This window comes from Cucumis sativus, chromosome 6 (genome assembly GCF_000004075.3).
Source record: "Cucumis sativus cultivar 9930 chromosome 6, Cucumber_9930_V3, whole genome shotgun sequence".
NCBI lineage: Eukaryota > Viridiplantae > Streptophyta > Magnoliopsida > Cucurbitales > Cucurbitaceae > Cucumis > Cucumis sativus.
The window spans coordinates 19,657,543-19,676,657 of record NC_026660.2 but is presented as its reverse complement, the minus strand read 5'-3'; the positions used below and the strand labels follow the sequence as shown (position 1 = coordinate 19,676,657).

Below are 19,115 nucleotides of genomic sequence, written 5' to 3'. Positions count from 1 at the left end.
ACTTGATACATAGAGGGCGCTTTTTTCAAGTGGCGGTGTGACAATATCAATGATACACTCTCAATGTCTATTATTGATAAAATTTGAAATTTTGCTAATTTTGCAAATAGTTTAGTTCATTATGTTGTATTTGAAAATGTCTTTAAAGGAATGACTTAACTCCAACCATCAACATATCTCGGGGTGAGCACGATAGACCAAGAAATCGAAACGATTGACAAAAATTGATTGAACTAAAGTCGATCAGTCGGAGCAAGTGATAGTGTTAGTTGGTTTCAGTTTTCTTGTAAGAAAAATCGACTTGTAGTCAATTGGTTTTGGTTAGAAGTACGAGACTCAATCGACCAACCAAATTCCTTTTTTTTTCTTCTCCTTTTCTCCCTTCTTTTAATGTTTATTCATATATATATATATAAATATTTTTTTTTATTTTTTGGAAGTGAATTTACAATTATTTTATTAATTTTTATTTATTTACTTTCCAAACAAAATTAAATTTATTAGTCTAGTTAAATTCATTTGACATGTTTTAAAAAATTGATCTACCACGTATTATTTATTCCCTACCAAAATTTAATGGGAATGGTTTTATTTTGGTAGTATATTTAGAGTCTAATTTTTATGTTTTTACTAATTAACTAAAAAAGGAAAGTGGGAGAGAAAAGAAAGAGGGTAGAAAGGAAAGTAAAGCAAAAACAAAAACAAAAAAACAAAAAACCGACCAAAAGTCGATTCGGTCGGTTTTGTTGCTAATGGCGGCCGATGTCGAGTCATCAATTTCCACACCAACTTGAAATTCAACTTCGAAGAACAGAGTTGAGTTTATTATTAAAATTCTATTTGGTACCCAATATTTCTCCTTTTTTAAAATTAAGCTTACAAATACCACTTATATCTATAAGTTTTTTTTGTTTTGTTATCCAATTTCCGCTAAACCAAGAGAAGTTGTGAAAATTATAAATAATAATAAATAAAAAATTTGACTAGTGTTTTCTCATTATAGAATTTTAGGAGAGGTTTAAATTTCGACAACAAAAAACAAGATCCTAAACGAGAGCATAGGAAAGAAGTTGGTTAAAAGTTGGGTATCTAATTCAAACTCAAATGGAATATCCAACCAGCTAAGTTTGCTATTACAAAAAGTAACTGAAAAGGACATAAAGGACATGATTTTATTAACGCAACTTTGTATGCCATGCCTCTAAAAGCCGCTTTAACTTTCACTAATCAGTGAAATAACAAGCTTTTACATGAGAAATTGAGGATCATTAACAATCTGTAAAATTAGAACAATTGCATCTATGTAAAGCTTCGCGCTAAACTTTACGTTCGACAAAATTAAATAACTCAGGAGGAATATTTGGTCTTCGACGCCAAGAGCAGAACCATGTAAACCAGGCAAGGAAAGTATAACCAAAAGATAAGGGCTTTTCAATTTTGTACTCAATTACTCCTATGATCCACTGGCCCTTGAGACTTTGTGGTCGAAATTATCCACGTAAGCAGAATGCTTGTCGACAACATGTTTGATAATATGTTTCTCTACAATGTCGCCAACCAGTTTTGGATCACGCCGAACATGAATCTTTTCATTTGTGGTAACAAGAGTCACCTCCTCTTTCCGAGTCAAAAGTTCATTTGCAATGACCATATGCATCTTGTACTTTCTCAGAGCTGCATTTGCCTTCTCCAAGAGGATTTTTACATCAGTCTCTAGCTGTTGTTTAAGCAAATGAGAGATTTTAGTGAAAATGAATAGAACCATAAATGGCTCTTAATTTTGATACAATGGCATGATTGTAGCAAAGCATCCTTGTTTCAGTTTCAGACATTTATATGGTATGGTATTAAACCATTATAGTACTATTTTATGGGGGCATTGCTAGTTTGAGTAAAATAATGTTAAGACCAACCTGACAATCTTGGAGTTCTCAGGTTCAGTCGCAACCAAAAAGAAAAGAAAAAGGGAAAGAAACTAGTAATTGCCCATCCCCGACCTATAATACCAATTATCAATTTGCTAATAGGCGTTCTATCCAGAAAATCTGATCGAGGATAACATGTAAACATAACTTATGATTGACTTCTGGCTAGTTCAGAGGCTCCTGTTGGTTCAGGGATTTGGTTATTGAATTCTCCAATGTTTAAAGGTTGTTTGGAGACCTTTTTATGGGTTCTATGGGACATAATATATCAGACAAGACTCAGCAAATGAACAATCCCAAAATCCTCTCCACCTAATAAGTATCTGTTGGGGAGTGAAAGGAATGAAGAGATTAATCACATAACTTCTCCACTATCCTTGCTTGACTTTTCTCAATGCAAGCTTCTAATTGTCTTAGGAATTACAACCAAGATGTCCCTAAATCCATTCAACTGGCTTTTGACCAATTGATGTGCGGCAGTCATTTGTTAAAAGAAGAATGGTTCTATGAAACTCCATTCCAGTCCTCCTACGGCCCTACGGACCTATGTACGTGTGGTGTGTAAGAACTGTGGTCTACGGAGGAAAGTTGGGGAGATATGTTGATTCCTCAAATTCGTTTACTTTAGCAATATGGACAGTATTTTTAAATTTCAGATGGGGCTTTCATCCATACCTCATTGTCTCACTCCATTTTTTTCTCGAGAGAGGGGGGGAGGGAGGAACCTTCACATGTTTTGAACACCAGAACATACCTTGAAGGATATGCAGTACGCCATTGGAGCCCACTCACTCCTCAGCCTTGATAGCATCTTTGGCACCTGAACAAGTCGCATGTCTAAAGGCCCTGATCCTGACTGAATCTTGTGCTCTGCCTGAAATGGAAAAACTAAAATATTGGATGAAGGCACTAATCTAAAAGTAGTTTCATGAATGACTAAACCAATAAATTGACATTTGACGATTGAGAACCACTATCATTCAAATACAATATTAAACTCCCTGTTTTCTTAAACAAGGAAAAACTTTGAATTCATGATTATCGTTTATTCTCTGACATTGCATGTGAAATCTTAACAATTCAATGCCCTAACCTTCCAAATACAAAGCTTAACCTTCTTGAAATTTTTACCTTCCACAATTGGGGCAAAGAGAGAGAAACTAAAGGGAGAGTGTTACACCAAAAAAATAAAAGAATATATATACACAGGACCTTCTATTTTGATGTCATTTTAAATTATCATTTTACTCGAAAACTTTGATAGAATGACAAGTTTAACTATGTGAATACTTAATATTTTCTTGACAAAAACAATATTTGAAATGCAAGTATGGACGCTACCATCCAGACTTTTCTCTCTCTAATTTGTGAAACAGCTGAGAAATTAAGAAATGAGAAGAATTAAAACTTGTTTCATCTGATTCATGCTAAACCATTACCATGCTCTCCCATGGAACGTAAAAGTCAGAGACAGCTGCAGCAAGATAAAAGAGTGCATGGGGTCCAATACTCCTCATTGATATTGCAACCAGGTGCAACATCTGCAAGGTAGACAATAAGATCATGAAGGAAGGACGAAAGAAAAAAACATATGACGATAATGTATCAAGTGGCCAAATTTTGCCCAGCTAGTAGAGGCCATAAACTTAGCAAAAAAAAAAGGATGAAAAAGAATATTTAGCCCCCTATGTTTGCATGCGCTTCATATGTTTCTACTTAAGGTTGTTGAAAGTATAAGCTAGATGCACTTAATTACTAAAAACAATGGATTAATTATTTTTGTATCTTTTCCATTGTGCTGTGGGAACAGTATGTGACAGTTTTTTTTCCTTTGATGATAAGTACATACAGCTTTATTATCTGTTTCTAAATTCTAATGGAAGGTGATCAAGATAACTCTTTCCTTCCCTTGTGCTCTTGAGTTTGATAAAGCTTCATTCCTTCAAACTTTGAGGATTTAGAGTGATATTTCTACTTGTGAACACCACGATGCTTTCAACAAAACTTGTATGCAACTTTGAGGTTTTGATTTAAAGACACTGTAAGTTTTGACCGAAAATAAGGTACATGTTCTCTGGTAACAAATCACTCCCGCAGCTACCACACAAATATGGGCATAACACTACCTGGTATATACACACGCACACAAAGGAAAATTACCTGAAGATACTCAAAAATCGTTGTAAAAGGAAGTTTCAGAAGTGTGCCATTTGCTATTGCCTGCAATAGTCAAATTTCTAAATTTCCTAATCAGTGGTATTTCGTCATCAACTAAGCTAGATATGGGATAATAGTATAATACACGGGAAAGATAAAGAACAATTAAGCTCTAAATTGAGTGATGATAATACTATTGAATAGTCCATACAGCATGATGCTCACTGATTGCATTCTTAACTGCTTCCGAATAAGGCTGGCGCACTGAATATTGAAATGAATTTAAGTCATGAGCACCATGAATTGAAACAATTAATCAATAACATGAAAATTGAAGTGTTAGAAGATAAAGGTTACATAAACTGGGCCACTGGCAACACAAAACTTCTTCATAAAGTTCTCCGAATTATAAATCAATATCCAATTCAAAGTGATTGACAACTGGCATTGATCTTACTACAACTGACAATATCATGTAAAGTGCTTTTAAGTTGAGCATTTATTTTCCTATGAGCAAATGCTCCTTTTAAGTATTATTATGGATTCCACAGATTAAGCAGGCAGTTAATTCCCCATCAAGAACATATGACACTGTCATTGTTACCACAGGGTACGGATACGATAAACTTAAGGTTAAAGAAAATCACAAACCTTGTATGCCTGACTCCTGAGTGAACTCAAGACACTCCAGAAACGGATCATCAGGGAGCAAACTGCAATATGGTTGACGGGTTCCCCTGATCACAGAACCACACCAATTAGCTCAGGAGAGTATCAAGCCTAAACGTAGAATAATTATTACACCATGATATTCCACCAAAGATAAGTGCGTACTTTCGATATAAGAAGATAACTGAATATCCAGCCTTCAGAAAGTACCTAAGAAAAATTAGCAAGATCGGTTAAAAAAGCAAACTCAATATGTGGTCTCTAGTGTAACACATGCTGAAATGTAATGTCATTTACTCTGTGGACGCTGCGCCTCTGTGACCTGAGCTGAAGTTGTCTATATAGCGAACACATCTTTGCTCTAAAGGAACTGTGGTGCCACCAGATGTCACACAAACAACTTTCCTGTCAATTTGAGTTCCTATAATTCAAAGCAAAATTTACCCAATGAAACAAGTTAGATAAAATTACAACTCCTCAATTTATTCGAATGGTTTGTTTATTCCATTTACTTCAAAAAATAGTTCTTAATAGATCTGTAACTTTCCAGAATGTCAAGTAAGTGTTAAACAATACAGGCACTTGCAGGATAGCAGATTGAGTAATCCCCAGTAGAATATTAGGGAGTAACAACTAATCAAAACAAAAAGACATGCTTAAGAGATTAACGAAGAGAGAACTTACCGGCTTGGGGTGGATTAAATTCAACAAACTTTCTTAAATCTTTGCCGATATCCTCAATATTCCTCAAAGGGGGAGCTGAATCAAAAAATGATTTAATTTCGGCATCAAGGGCCTCTTGCGCTTTCTGCAGTCTGTTTACATCCATTTGGAAAGGTCTTCCAAGAGAATCACTATCTAAAACCACAGTATGAAGTCTGAATGCAAAAAGAACAAAATTTAGGCACAAATATTGATATAGTAATATGAAAAATATAAATAAGTAAACAAATAATTGCGTCAGAAATTGCAAGGAATATGAAAGGGAAATAAAACTTGCATGGTTAAGCAAATTCCTCCATAATCAATATTATACTTCATTAATGAATATATAAAATAAAGTCGAGATGAACATCAATTTACAATATCGAACTTTTAGAAGGGACAATTCGCTTCCAGCGGCAAATCTATTTTACGAGCAACACAAGACTAGACCGACCGACCTCAAATTTGACGAACTCATTTTTTGTGCTCTGTTTCTCAGTTCTATATTCTTTCTTGCTCGTTCCCAGAACGTCAGACTTATATCTATTGTTTTCTTCTAAAAGTGACATACATAAATCACAGAAGTTTCAAACAAAAAGCCGAGATATGGGCAAGAAAATTAAACTCAAGAAGCTAATTACAAGCTTTCAGCAACTGGACCTCATACCAGTAAAAAATTGCTTCAGAAGTTCAAATCTTAGGGTTTTTCCCCAATTCGAATCTTTATCAATAATCGAAATGCATCTTGCTAACTGTTGTTGGTCAATAAACGCTCGATTTGATGTTGTTACCGATTGTACTCCCTGCCGTCCGCTTGAATTTGAAGGTAATCTTTTTCAAACTGATAATACGATTCCCTATTTTCATTTTCGTACCTACATTATCTGCCTGTCTATTTAAAGACTTGTCCAGTTCTCACTGCTTTCTCTATCGTGTTTTCTCTTTCTTCCTGCCATTTTTATCCTTAATTGTGATTCTTAAATATGGGTTTGACCATTTAAACAGTTGAAACTTTGAGAGGAAAATTATCAAACGAACCCAACCCAACTAGTGAAAATGGTCAAACTGAATACGTAGTCGAATTCAATGTCTATGAACTTCATGACAAACAATTGAGATACAACTTCAATCCCGACATTTAGAAGAATTAGACGTTTAGAATCTCATTGTTCAAATTACAACATGAATGGGAAGATGTCGATAGATCTAGGGATTAAATCTGTAAACAATAGATCTTTTACTGAACATATTCATTCATTCCCATAATACATGATGGTGATGGTAGCTGGTAGCGTTCTCATGTCTTGATTTTGTTGGAATAGAAAATGATGCTATGCAGATGCAGGTTGTGAAGTGTAGCATTTCGTAATTATTTTTAAGCATTTAAAAAGTGAATCAGCTGATACCGAAAAATTTTAGACCATGGCTCAAATAATTAGTGTCAGTCTACCTCTGCTAAGGAGAAAAATTCCCTCAAGTACAGATTTATATAACGATCTGACGTCAACTCTCTCCATCTCTCAATTGATTGATGTCAGTGCAAAACGTGAGATGCAACATCAATTCTTGAGCATTGAGAAAAGATGCCCAAGACTAATTATATATAAACCTTGTCTTGTATGCGTATCATCCTCGGATTTTCATCTTCATCCACATTCCCACTTGACTTTTTTCCATTGTGAAAACTTAAAAACGTAGAAACTTAGGATTCACTCATTTTCAATAAGCACATGCCTTCTCACTAAACTTAACCATGGCATGGATTTGCATATTGGATGTAATCCCAAAAATAGGAAAATCTGAGTCTTAGTTACAATGGGTCAGAGAGCCAAGTCTAGACGAGTACTCTTAGGAGGATAATACGTATAGTAATGCTTGATCAGTCTGTCGTCTTAGGGATAAGAGGCTGGGAGGTATATATTAAACTCTTACTTGCAATGAAATAGCATGGCGCGCACCTTAGCACCAGATGCATTTTTTAAACATCATCCCATCCGGCAAGAAAGTTCCCCTTGAACCGTGGTGGTGATCAGATGTCGTGCCTCATCATCTGAAGGAAGTCCCATGTATTGAAACCAAAGTTTGGCCGATTGCCACTAACGCGGGTCAGGTGTATCATGCTGAACTGGACTCTTTCATAATACAGAATTATCTTTCACTGCCTTAATCTTCATCTAATATTTTCATCCAGGTACTAGAAAAAAGGGAATCCCGACCATTTTCAGAGAGAGAACGGCCTTTATATGATCACACAATACTATGCATTATATTCCATGGAGCAAAACTCCAACATCAACATTGTCTGAACTTAAGACATTTGCAAGGTCGTTGCGTGATTCAAGGTGCTGACTTTTGATGATATAGGAATGCAGCTGTCTTCTCACTTTCAAATCTGCCCTTTCAGATAAGGCAGGGAGAAGTATTGAAAAAGTGGCTGAACTTGGTTTTATGCCTTCTACTAGCATTTGACAGAATAGTTCAACTGCCATTTTGTGCTGCATTGTTCTCAAAAGACCTGCAATCAAAGCATTCCAACAAACTACATTCCGGTTCTTTATTCTGCTAAATACTTGAATTGCCGAATCAATATCCCCACACTTTGCGTACATGTTAATTAGAGCACTTGAAATGAAGTAGTTGTTTACAAAATAATTCCTCAACATATATCCATGGATTTCCTTCCCTTTGTGCAACAAATTCAAGCTAGCACAAGCTGCCAGAGCAGCAGTTAGAGTGACGGTATTTGGTATGACCGGAAAAGCAATCGTCTTGTTAAGAAGGGAGCCCGTGCATAGCATGGTCTGGCATAATTCTAGAGCTTCATAATTTAACCCAGATTGTTGAAATCCAGACACTAAAACATTTAAAGATATAACATTTGGCACCAAATTTTCTTGTAACATATCAGATAGCAACTCATATGCTTCAACTTTCTGCCCATTTTTTGCATATCCAGCTAGCAGTGTGTTGTAGGTTACAACATCAGGTTTTAGTCCATGATGCTGCATTGATCTAAAATGTTCTAACGCCCAGCTATTCTTTCCCTGGTTCATGTAAGTTGCAATAATTTCATTCCACAATGTAATGTTTTTCTTCTCTGCTTTGGCAAAAATTTCTTCAGCACGATCATCTTGTCCGCATTTTGAATACATATCAACTAATGATCCTTCGACGTAAATGTTTGTACACAGCTCGCACTTAAGAGCATATGCATGAACAGCCCTGCCTAAACCTAGATCTCTCAACCCTGCACAAGCTGGTAATATACTCGCAACAGTAACAGAATTTGGATTCTCAGGAAACAACAGCATATTAATAAATACATCCAAAGCATCTTTGAAATATCCATTTTGAACACAGCCTGATATGACTCCGTTCCATGAATTAACCCTTGGTCTCAATCCTTCTTCTTGCATGGCTTCCAAGTATGTGAGCGCAGTATTAGTCTCTCCATATCGAGCAAACCCTGAGACCAGTGCATTCCAAGATATCAAATCAGGCTTCAACCCACTAGACTGCATGGAGTGAAATACTTCCATCGCCTCATTCAAAAGACCTTCTTCAATGTAGGCAGAGACAAGCGCGGTCCACGAAACCACATCTTTTTCACTCATCGAATCAAAAACATTGATCGAAGAACTCAAATCCCCACAATTGCCATAGAAATCCATAAGAGCATTCTCAATAACAATATCAGAGACCATCCTCTTCCTAATGGCATACCCATGAGCCATTTTACCAGTCTTCACCATTTGTCTTCTGGAACATGCTTTAAGAATCGTGGGCACTAAGTATTTATCGGGTAGTATACCCTCATCAACCATCGATCTGAATGCCGCAAAGAGCTCATTCCACTTCTCTGATCGACAATACGCTCTAATCAAAGCTGCATAGGCTGGCAGCGTTCTCTCAGGAATTTCATCGAACACCTTACTGTCACTGTCCACGCACTTAACATCCTTGACATAAAACTTAGTCAACTTCTTTCCAAACAAATTATCAACTCGACAATCATTTAATTTAACAACCTGGGCACTATGATCAAACAAAGCAAAACTACGAGGGATTGGGACATTAACACCTTCGCAATTACGATCCGTACGTATAGCAATTGGAGAAAATTGACAATTGGGTCTATTATGGGCCGATACCGCATGGAAATGCATTCTACAAGCTACATTCATGGAATTTCGAGAAAAGCTAGAATTGGGATAGAGGTCGAAGTGAAACTTGGGGAATGATGGAAGGCGAAGAGAAGCATTATTTGAGGAAGCAAAACCATATACCGGAGTTGCCATAGTTAAAGGAAAAAAAATGTTGAAGACAAAGCGTTGTGAGCTCAGAATTGAAAGATGTACCTATGTCTGCGTAGGAGACATGGACGATGGAAAACAGCAAGAAGAAGATGGTGACAATGACAATGGGAAATCTCGAGTCAATATACTGTACTGCGGTGGAGCTTTCCCCATGTTAGAGTTCAAAATAGGCGCAGGCGCTCTCGAACGTGAGGAGAAATGTAGAAAACGACACAAGTCCCAGTTTCAGGTCTTTCTTAGTTCTGAGTGAGATAGGGAGATCTTTTTCCCAAGGCCAATAGCCTAACGTTTAACCCAATTCAAGGGGAAATCTACTTCTTCAAGCAGAAAGAGGCGGGGAAAGCTTCCTATGCAAGAACGGGGACTGAGTGGTAACTGATGAAACAAGAGCTGCGGTTGTCTCCGACCTGTGACCCACGGAGCGCTTCCCTGATAGACTGATGCCCTGTGGAGGGGATTTTGGTTTTATATTCCAAGAGAGAGTGCTTTAAAAAAACTTTTTTTTTCTCGAACAACCACGGCTGGACTCGTCTCAAGTTTTCTTTTTTGTTGTTGTTTTGCTTTTAAAATTCAAAATCAAAGCTATGCAAAAATTACCAAAATATTCTTGGATCTCCAAACGAAATCAAGCTTCTCATTTTTAAGTGAGTTTTAAGGTTTTTGCTCTTAAACTTTTTTAAATTGATCGATTTTCGTGCGACTATGTAGTGTGTTTCAACTTATTGAGTAATTAACTTTGAATCATTTTAACATTTTAGGGGGTTTGTTTTAATTTTAGGATTCATAATTAATTTGTGAAATTGAAGGCAAATGAGTTATTTGTGAAGTTGAAAACGGTTGGAAATGTTTTTGTATCTTGTTTTAACTTAATGTAAGTGGTTTTGTTTGATTAATTTAGGTCATTTCATCGATATAAACTCGTGTAAATGATGAATCTCAAATGAGGTTGATGAAATTGCTCCAAGATTTTAAAAATCTTCCGGATGAGTCCGGTTCCGGTTGAGATTGTCCAAGAAAAACAAAAATTAATTTTGTAAACAAAGATTGTCCAAAAAAGACATTTGCAAGTTTTTTTTTTTAAAAATGTATATATAGTTTTAAAAACGGCAAGTTAACTTTCTTTACAAATTTAATAGATTTAATTAATTTAGGTATTGAAATTTAGCGTTTTACATCCGAAACTGAAATTTGAAACTCAGGGCCCTAATTGAAACAAACCCACTATTTATTGTTAGTCAATTCAATAATACCTATCGTAGAGTTTATAAGATTTTTTTTTTCTTTCTAATTTTTAGTACAACAATTTCAAAATGAGAAGTAAAATATTGAACCTTAGAAAAAATGTAAGCCAATTATCACTCAACTATCGATACATCAACAATGTGAATAGAGTGAAAAAAATGTAAGCCAATTATCACTAAATCATCCATACACCAACAATATGAATAGAGTGAACAACCACTACTATACGTCCATAAGTTCTACTATGCAAGATCATACATGTTGGGTATACACATGATATAGGTAATATAATCCACCATCTAGACTTAGGTGGTCCGAAATCATGACATTGCTCCACTCCTAGTGTCAAAAAAATCTGTTTAGAACGACTTTTCAACTGTTTAAAAAAGTAATCAATTGTTATATATTTCTACGCACATGAAAAAGTCATCCGAACAAACTTGGCACCATGTATATAATAGTTCAGCAGAGGTAATTAATCCAATTTTCTGTCAGAATCTCGTCCCACCAGAAAACGTGCATTTCTATTTAAAACAAATGGTATGAACAAACTTTCACTATGAGCTATACACATCTCAAGCTTGAAACGGGACCTTTTCAATTTGTCCTCACAAACAATTGGCCAGTACTGCTTTCCTTCCCTCGTTTTAAGTTCTGCAATTCATTTAAGATGGCCTCCAAGCTCAAACATCTGTAAACACAAAATCTATCTATTATTGAAGCCAAAATTTACTTCTTTCTGCACTATGCAACAAGCATCCATGGGTCATCGGATTACATTGATCAGTAGATACTTTTTAACAGATAAAATTTATCAGTAAAGAGATTTTGGAAGAAATGTCATTTTAGGGAATAACATAGACAGCACCTCAAAGTGAAAAAAAAAATAAGGGACTTAACAACAAACAAACAGACAGACAAACCCAAAAATAGTAGATATAAGACTTTGGTTCACTCTTAGTGAAAACTACAACAAAACTACATATATTCCAGTACAGACATCTCTTGGCAAGGTTTGATAGATGTTGAAATTTGGGTAAGAGAGAACACTGCAAAAGAATAGGGATAGGTTAATGATTGTGAAAACCATAGAGGAAATGGTGACCGAGATGAGTTGCAAGATGGTAAGCAAGAAAAGTGTCCAACCAAAATTGGTGCGAGATAAGTTGAGACTGAAACAGAGTGCAAGTCATACGCTGTCAAGATGGTAATAAGAACGATTTATAAATGGTAAAGATGGACTGAAAGATGAAGCAGGTGGAAGGAAGGTGACTCGTTCATGTCACAACCGAGATTGACTGTAAGATGGATTGCAAAAGATTTGCTTCAAAACTATGAGTCATTCGGATTGATTTAAGAAAAAAGTGTTTTCCAAAAAACTCATTTTTATTTAAACTTTTTTGATAAAATTTGTTTAAAATACATTTTAAAAGCTATTACAGTTATGCTCATATTTTTTTTAAATACAATTTAAAAGCGTTTTTTTAAAAATAGTGTTTAACCCCCCTTAAATCTATTTTTTCTACAAAATCACCAACTTTTTAAATTAAACACTAGAGATGTATTTCAAAAACCCATCTATCATTTTAGTAAATAAAGTTGAGGATGTTATCTGCACATCAGAGACATAATGGTCGATTACTTCTTCCAGTATTCATAAAGACCAAAGCCTACTCTGACTATCTATATATTAAGAACACAAGAGCAGTATACTTGACAATTTGAAATCATTTAACAAAGGAATACAGTATACATGCTCATATTTGTGCCCGCAACGCAGAAACACGGGGAAGCAATGAAAACTCTAAATATGCAGAGATAAATTCTCAACAATATCATGATCTACCCTTTTATACTATGAATTGCATGAAGCACTATACACAAACATCTACATTATACATATAATATCAAGCCCATAAATACGCGACCATTCTTCCAGCATCTGAAAAATAAACCAATATTGAGACTCTTCACAAGTAGCATTGAATTTTGTACTTTCTTCCCTTTCCATGTAATTAAGTTTAAGTTACGAGGTGACCAAGTTTCTGATATGAGATTTCACATAGGAGAAAAGTATAATAACGAGAGAAGACGAATATAATTCTTATCTTTCTACATTTGTCAACTCCCATTGAGGTTAAACCCTAGCTACAAGTTCCAGATAAGTGTAGCTAACAAATAGCAGGTGTAACAAAAAGAACTCACCAGCCAGAAGCCGAAGTTTGGGAATTCAGACTATCATAAAACTTCGATAGTCTGCGCGTCGGTGGTTTTGACTTGGCAGGTTTCTTACGTAGACCAAAAATTTCCTGCACCAGAGGAACGTGAACGAGAACAAGCTTCCACGCCAAAAACCAACCTACGCAACCACACCAATTAACAATGCAACACATGATTGGATAAATACGACGGAAATAGAAATCGAATTTCAAAATTCAAAATTCAAAAGCAAAGCAGAAATAGACATCAGAATACATGAATTAAACAAAATGATCAAAGGGAAGAAGAACATAATACCGAGAGAAATCAAAGAGAAAGTGAACAGAATTGCGAGGATCGGACGTAGTATGTATAGGTTGAGATAATCCCAATGAGAAAGAGAATACTCGAAAGATGAAAACGAGGAAGACGACGACTCCATTGGAAGAGCTCGGTTCCACAGGAAGTCAGCCACGCAATCAATCCCCGTCGAGGGCTCTACCAGTTCTTTTTCATGGCTCAAGACTAGTTTGGTTGGTTCAAAGCCGGTTGAAAATTGAACCAAATTAATTCGGTTTTACAAAAAGAATAACTAAACCTTGTTTGTGTTTGGGGCAAGTTCGGCCCACAACCCCAGATGCCTTTGATTGCTTTTAAGTTTTAATTAGGAAATTTGTACTGGGTGACACGATACAAATATAATTTAGTATTAGCACCAAAATTTTCCATTTTTGTAAATATAACAAATTTTTGTTTTTTGTTTTAATTTTTTCATTATTTCAAAAATGTCATTTTCTTAAATTTGCACTGTTTTCTCTTCCTTTTTCTCTTTGGTCACTTATTCGTTCTCTTTTTATTGTTCTTCCTCTTTCTGGTTTTATGTCCTTCAATCTCCACTGTTCTTGGTTTTTCTTATTCACTACATCTCTTCTCCTCATCTTTTTCTTCTTCTTTTTTACCGTCTCTTTTTGTTCAGGTATGTATTTCTTTCTATATTCTTTTTTAAAGCCCTTCTTTTCTTTCTTTTTGAAATCGATTATCATCTTTTCTTTCTTTTTGAATCGATCATCTTTTCTTTCTTTTTATGTGAATCGATCATCATCTATCAGAAATTAAGGCTACAATTTATTCTTTCTCGTCTCTTTCATTTGTTTTTTCATTTGTTCCTCATCTCTTTTACCGAATGGAGCTTTCTAGAGTTTGATTTTGTTTTTTTTTTAATTTTGTATAAGTTTTTTACGGTGATTTGATGTACTTTTTGCTAGAACTTATTCAAGTTGTATAAATAAAAAATTGAACTTTTTTAAATTAATTATAAATTAAAAGTTGCTAATACATGATTTAGATGTAGGAGTATTCTTAATAATATATCAATATATAATATATATTTTTTAAAAGTAGAGAACCAAGTATTAAAAAAAACGTTCAAAATATTTTTTTCTCAATCTATCTTAAGCCACAAGATTTCTTTAATAAATTAACAAAAATTCTTATAAGATATCATGATGTGTTTTACCTTTGGTTTATTTTTTTAATTTGTTCATAATAAACATAAATTACCAAAAATTTGGCCATTTAAACAAAAAACTAAAATTTTCACATATTTAAAGTTGAACATTTAAACAAAAACATAAATTTCCAACTACCCTAATTTTGAAAATACTTTTTGAAAACACATTATTTAAAAATAAAAAATCCGTCTTTCACAAATGTTTTTACCCTAAAAATAGTTAATCTTTTAAAATATAATAATTTTAAAAACAATTATTTAGGAAGTCGTGTACCCCGTACACGACTTCCGTCCACGTGGATCAAACTCGTGCATATGTGGAGCGAAGTGGTCAAATGTGCTGACATGTACATTTAGGAAGTCGTGTACCCCGTACACGACTTCCTCCAATTTAAAAAAAACACATATTTTTTAAAATAGTTTTGGAAACAGCCTTATTCTTATAATTTCTTTCCCAACAACCCTATTTTTCAAAATATTTTTACAAAACACATTATTTTTAAAAAAAAATCCTTGAAAATCTCCCAATTTTTTAGTGAAAATATTTATTAAACATAACTTTTATGAATTAAATAAATAAGTGTTAATTAATTTGATTTAAATACTAAAAATATGAAAATTGGTTATGAATTATAGACATATATTTAGGAGATATTGGGGAAATCTTGACAATTCAAAAAATAACATAAATTTGTTAATATTTTTCAAAATTGATTGCAGTTTGCAAATACACTGTATCTATGACTGTATGATATTTTGTCTCATTATTTGTATCATGTAAATACACTGTATCTGTAAAACACGTATTATCCTACATAAAAAGATATAAACATGTATTATACTTCTTGATTTATACATGCATAACAAGCATGATTGGAAATAAAACGTCACAAGCAAAATAAATTGTCTAGTTAAAATAAATATCAATATTAAAGAAATTAAAAAAACACAAGGTGAAAAAATAATTATTCGATACAAGAGGCACAATAATTTTTTTTTCTTAATAAAAATTAATCAAAATAAGTGTATCATCATAATTAGCACAATTGTAGGGATGAAATACAATGACTCGGGAATGATTGAAATTCTCATAACCATTTTTTATATTAACCATACGTACTATTTAATATCTAATAATTTTTAAAAATAATTTAAAATATAAATCATACGAAAAATACTGAATTAGTGTTTGTCATTATTTTAAGGATTAGTGTTTGTCAAAAATACTGAGTTAATCAACCTGTCGTTAACTAACGGGTCATTCCACTAAAATCCCGTAATTGCACTTCTCTCACTATAGATATATTTGTGTCCATGTGATATGACCATGATAAGTAAGTTAATCTTTCATAGGTTATTCATAATCTCGGCTGGGTCAAAGTACCATTTTACCCCCGAAATTATATATTTTCTCCTTAAGTGTCATTGATCCACTATTGAACAATTGGTTTAAGATCCATAATCTTTAAACTGAATCCCTCTTGGGCCAATGAGAGGGTGGGACCCCTTCTTCAAGACCTGAATTCAGTTCTTAAGGGAACAACCTATCTACCAACCCTAGGACGGATAGGAGTGAATTTCATCTTGCACCCTATGTCCCTAGCTATCCATCTGGCCTTACCCATAAAATGAACATGCTAGATCAAGCAGTAGGTTTGTCTCTATTTAGCACTTTTATTGGGTTATTGGAGTTGGAAAGATTAAGGAGAGAATTGGATGTAATGGAATTAGGTTGGTTGGTTCCTTATATTTTTCCATCTCATTTAAATCTATGTTTCAACTCGAGCCATAAGGCTCTTTAGCATGTATTAGGTGACGATTAAACGAACGAAACTAATTTGCTTAAGTCAGAAAAAAATGTAAAGCTGACACATGTACAGTTCATAAACAAGATTTTGTGAATTTACATTTTCACATTTATTTTCGTAAAAGATGAAAGTGAAATCTATATGATGGATGTGCATTGTATAGTCTCAAATGTGTGCATATGTTATATTTGCAACTTTTTTAAATTTTCAAATGGAGTGAAAATATTTTGGTTGGTAATTTGGTGAGATTTCTTTGGTTGTCTTTTAATGTGAATTGGGTTTTACTATAGTTTAAAGTTCAACAATATTTCAAATTTCATATGACATCAGAAATTGACAATTTTATTTTTGAGCATGATATCCAATATACGTTTGATAAGTATATATTAAATATTTCATTGGTAAGAATATTGGTTTATAACTTTTGTATTGCTTAATTCCATAAAATAGTTTATGTAAAATTAATACTTCGATATATCAATAAACATCGATAGATCTATCAAACTATCACGGTGTGTTAGTAGTCAAATATATTTTTTATTTGAGAATTAACTGTATGTTAATTACAACCATAGCTATTGTGTTGATTGTATTTGTTATTTATCATTGTGTATTAATAGTCAAATAAATTTAAAACTATGGTTTTTGAACTTAAAATTTTGATTTTAATTTTAGTTGGTGAGAAGATTGACATAAAATTTGGATGAATGAAAGTATTTTTTTTTGAACTCTTTTATGTTTAAGTGTATTTTTTCAACTTTTTCAATAGTTCAATGGAATTTTGAAACAAAACTTTAGTGATGTCCATCCTAAACTAACAGTAAGGGCATTTCTTTTTTTTTTTAATCTTTGAAAATTTAAGGGTATTTTTTTTTACCATTTTAAAAATTTAAGAGCATTTTTGAAACATTTGAAAGTTTAGGACTATTGAAACAAACACAATATTTCGTCTTTTGAAATTACATTTTTATTTAGGTTGTTTTTAAATAAACCAAAATAAAAAATATATATATTTATAAATATAATAAAATATTATTGTTTATCAATAATAGGTACTGATAGATCACTACTATCGCCTACCACTAATAGACACTAATGGATGCACATCTGTGTTCGTCACTGATAAACAATGAAATTTTGCTATACGTATAAATATTTTTAACAATTTTATTATTTAAATAATTACTTTTTTTCTGCTTAGTCTTAGCTTAAGACTTATACCATTAACTAAATGATCAAATGTTTGAATCTCCAATCTCATATATTATTGTTAAAAAAAAATACTATTTTGGTCAACGAATGTATTTTGATGTTTATTCAATTTTACTATGTAGACATCCAAATGTTGAATTGTAGTCCATATTGTTTAAGCAAATTCCAAATATAGTAAATGGATGTTAAACTTTTTTTTTTATCATTAATTATAATAGTTAATAACAATTCTTATTCAAACAAATACAATATATTGGTAATATGATTGTTTTCAAATATATAACAAAACCATTGAAAATATTTATAAAATATTAGTAAAATTTTATCTTTTATCTGTATAGATCGTGATAGACTCAAACATGACATTTAATCAATACGATGGAGGTATATTTCAGTCGATTGTGGTCTACTGATCTTGATATAATAAAGTTTTTTTTCTATATTTGTAAATATATTCATCGTTCTTTTTTTTTTTTAATTTTTTCCACTTAAAACAATTTTCTTAAATTTGTAGTGCGAATAATATTAGACTATAAAAGGTTGTTGAAAAAATGATGACAAACTATTAAATTGAAAAAATTAAAGTTAAAAAACAAAACCTAAACAACCAAAAGGACTATAACACATGACAATATTTTAATCAAATATAGTTATTCCAAGTATTATTATCTTAAACAATTTGTAATTTCTCAGTAGGAACATCATCCTCTACCTTCAACGGGTCATAGTGTGTGAGTAGGTACCTTTGAAGACGATCCGAGATAGACAACTTTTCAGCAAGCTCCTGGTGGTATGATTTGCACACAAAATATAGCACAGTTTGAGCCACAAGGCTGACCAAAAGGAAGAATGAAAGCAACAACATCCAAATAATGATCAAAACAAGCTTCCCCACAATCCCAACAATTGTTGATTGTACGAGGAAGTGAGAAAACACAAGCTGAACTACTTCGATAGGAAGGCTCAACAAACTGAATAGCTTTATGACCATTCTCATCTTCCCTTTAACCAGAGCCTTACTTCTGGCCATGGCTTTAAACCCACAAAGCTCTTCCAAGACAGCTACAGTCTTGGATAGTTGCCATGTTAATATCAAGTACAAATCTCCCGCAAAGAAAATTATCATGAATATGATAACAATTGTCATGGTATGGTTTTCAAAGCTCAATTTATTTCTTGTTCCATTTATTGAAAAAACTATAAGAAAGAGGACCAACAAGGCAACAAAGGTGATGCCAAACAAAGATATGGAAACGCTTAGAGAGGTGAGGAGAAGCCGCTTCCAAACCTTGCGCAGGATGCCGATCACATGTTCGAACGAAACAGCGTGCCCTGCATAGATACATGCGATGGTATAGGGAACAGTGGCGGT

The 19,115-nt window shown here is 33.5% G+C and overlaps 4 protein-coding genes across 7 annotated transcripts; all 4 read right to left on the bottom strand.

The window, feature by feature from the left end:
* Positions 1-1,070: 1,070 nt before the first annotated feature.
* LOC101214416 (phosphopantothenate--cysteine ligase 2) lies at positions 1,071-10,221 on the bottom strand. 4 transcript variants are annotated; one of them, XM_011659143.2, is made up of 10 exons: positions 9,815-10,221; positions 5,436-5,629; positions 5,049-5,172; positions 4,917-4,961; positions 4,734-4,819; positions 4,294-4,346; positions 4,086-4,145; positions 3,365-3,466; positions 2,680-2,799; positions 1,071-1,717 (listed from the first exon to the last, which is right to left on the bottom strand). In XM_011659143.2, the coding sequence occupies exons 2-10, from the start codon at positions 5,578-5,580 to the stop codon at positions 1,454-1,456; spliced, it is 999 nt and encodes a 332-aa protein (XP_011657445.1). In that variant the 5' UTR covers positions 5,581-5,629; positions 9,815-10,221; the 3' UTR covers positions 1,071-1,453. The 4 variants fall into 4 exon arrangements, with proteins under 4 accessions (XP_011657445.1, XP_011657447.1, XP_004146777.1 ...); XM_011659145.2 differs by lacking the exon at positions 9,815-10,221 and adding an exon at positions 6,907-7,667; XM_004146729.3 differs by lacking the exon at positions 9,815-10,221 and adding an exon at positions 6,124-6,900.
* On the bottom strand, positions 7,721-9,754 carry LOC101221477 (pentatricopeptide repeat-containing protein At1g19720). The gene has a single exon (XM_004146757.3). The coding sequence runs from the start codon at positions 9,752-9,754 to the stop codon at positions 7,721-7,723; it is 2,034 nt and encodes a 677-aa protein (XP_004146805.1).
* Positions 10,222-11,759: 1,538 nt separating the features above from the next.
* On the bottom strand, positions 11,760-13,771 carry LOC101215134. Its single transcript, XM_031886671.1, has 3 exons — positions 13,532-13,771; positions 13,220-13,373; positions 11,760-12,063 (listed from the first exon to the last, which is right to left on the bottom strand). The coding sequence occupies exons 1-3, from the start codon at positions 13,653-13,655 to the stop codon at positions 11,982-11,984; spliced, it is 360 nt and encodes a 119-aa protein (XP_031742531.1). The 5' UTR covers positions 13,656-13,771; the 3' UTR covers positions 11,760-11,981.
* A 4,642-nt stretch (positions 13,772-18,413) lies between these two features.
* On the bottom strand, positions 18,414-18,890 carry LOC105436010. Its single transcript, XM_011660149.1, has one exon. The coding sequence runs from the start codon at positions 18,888-18,890 to the stop codon at positions 18,414-18,416; it is 477 nt and encodes a 158-aa protein (XP_011658451.1).
* Between the last annotated feature and the right edge of the window lie 225 nt (positions 18,891-19,115).

Excerpts from the sequence above, each read along its gene's own strand:
- LOC101215134 (XM_031886671.1), bottom strand. The coding sequence starts at position 13,655 with ATGGAGTCGTCGTCTTCCTCGTTTTCATCTTTCGAGTATTCTCTTTCT. Across the intron at positions 13,374-13,531 it reads TTTCTCTTTGATTTCTCTCG|GTTGGTTTTTGGCGTGGAAG; the intron begins GTATTATGTTCT and ends GTGGTTGCGTAG. Across the intron at positions 12,064-13,219 it reads CAAACTTCGGCTTCTGGCTG|TGTTCTCTCTTACCCAAATT; the intron begins GTGAGTTCTTTT and ends ATTCTTTTGCAG.
- LOC105436010 (XM_011660149.1), bottom strand. The coding sequence starts at position 18,890 with ATGACAATTGTTATCATATTCATGATAATTTTCTTTGCGGGAGATTTG.
- LOC101221477 (XM_004146757.3), bottom strand. The coding sequence starts at position 9,754 with ATGGCAACTCCGGTATATGGTTTTGCTTCCTCAAATAATGCTTCTCTT.
- LOC101214416 (XM_031886951.1), bottom strand. The coding sequence starts at position 5,934 with ATGAGTTCGTCAAATTTGAG. Across the intron at positions 5,630-5,914 it reads ATGAGTTCGTCAAATTTGAG|ACTTCATACTGTGGTTTTAG; the intron begins GTCGGTCGGTCT and ends TTTTGCATTCAG. Across the intron at positions 1,718-2,679 it reads CGTACTGCATATCCTTCAAG|CTAGAGACTGATGTAAAAAT; the intron begins GTATGTTCTGGT and ends CTTAAACAACAG.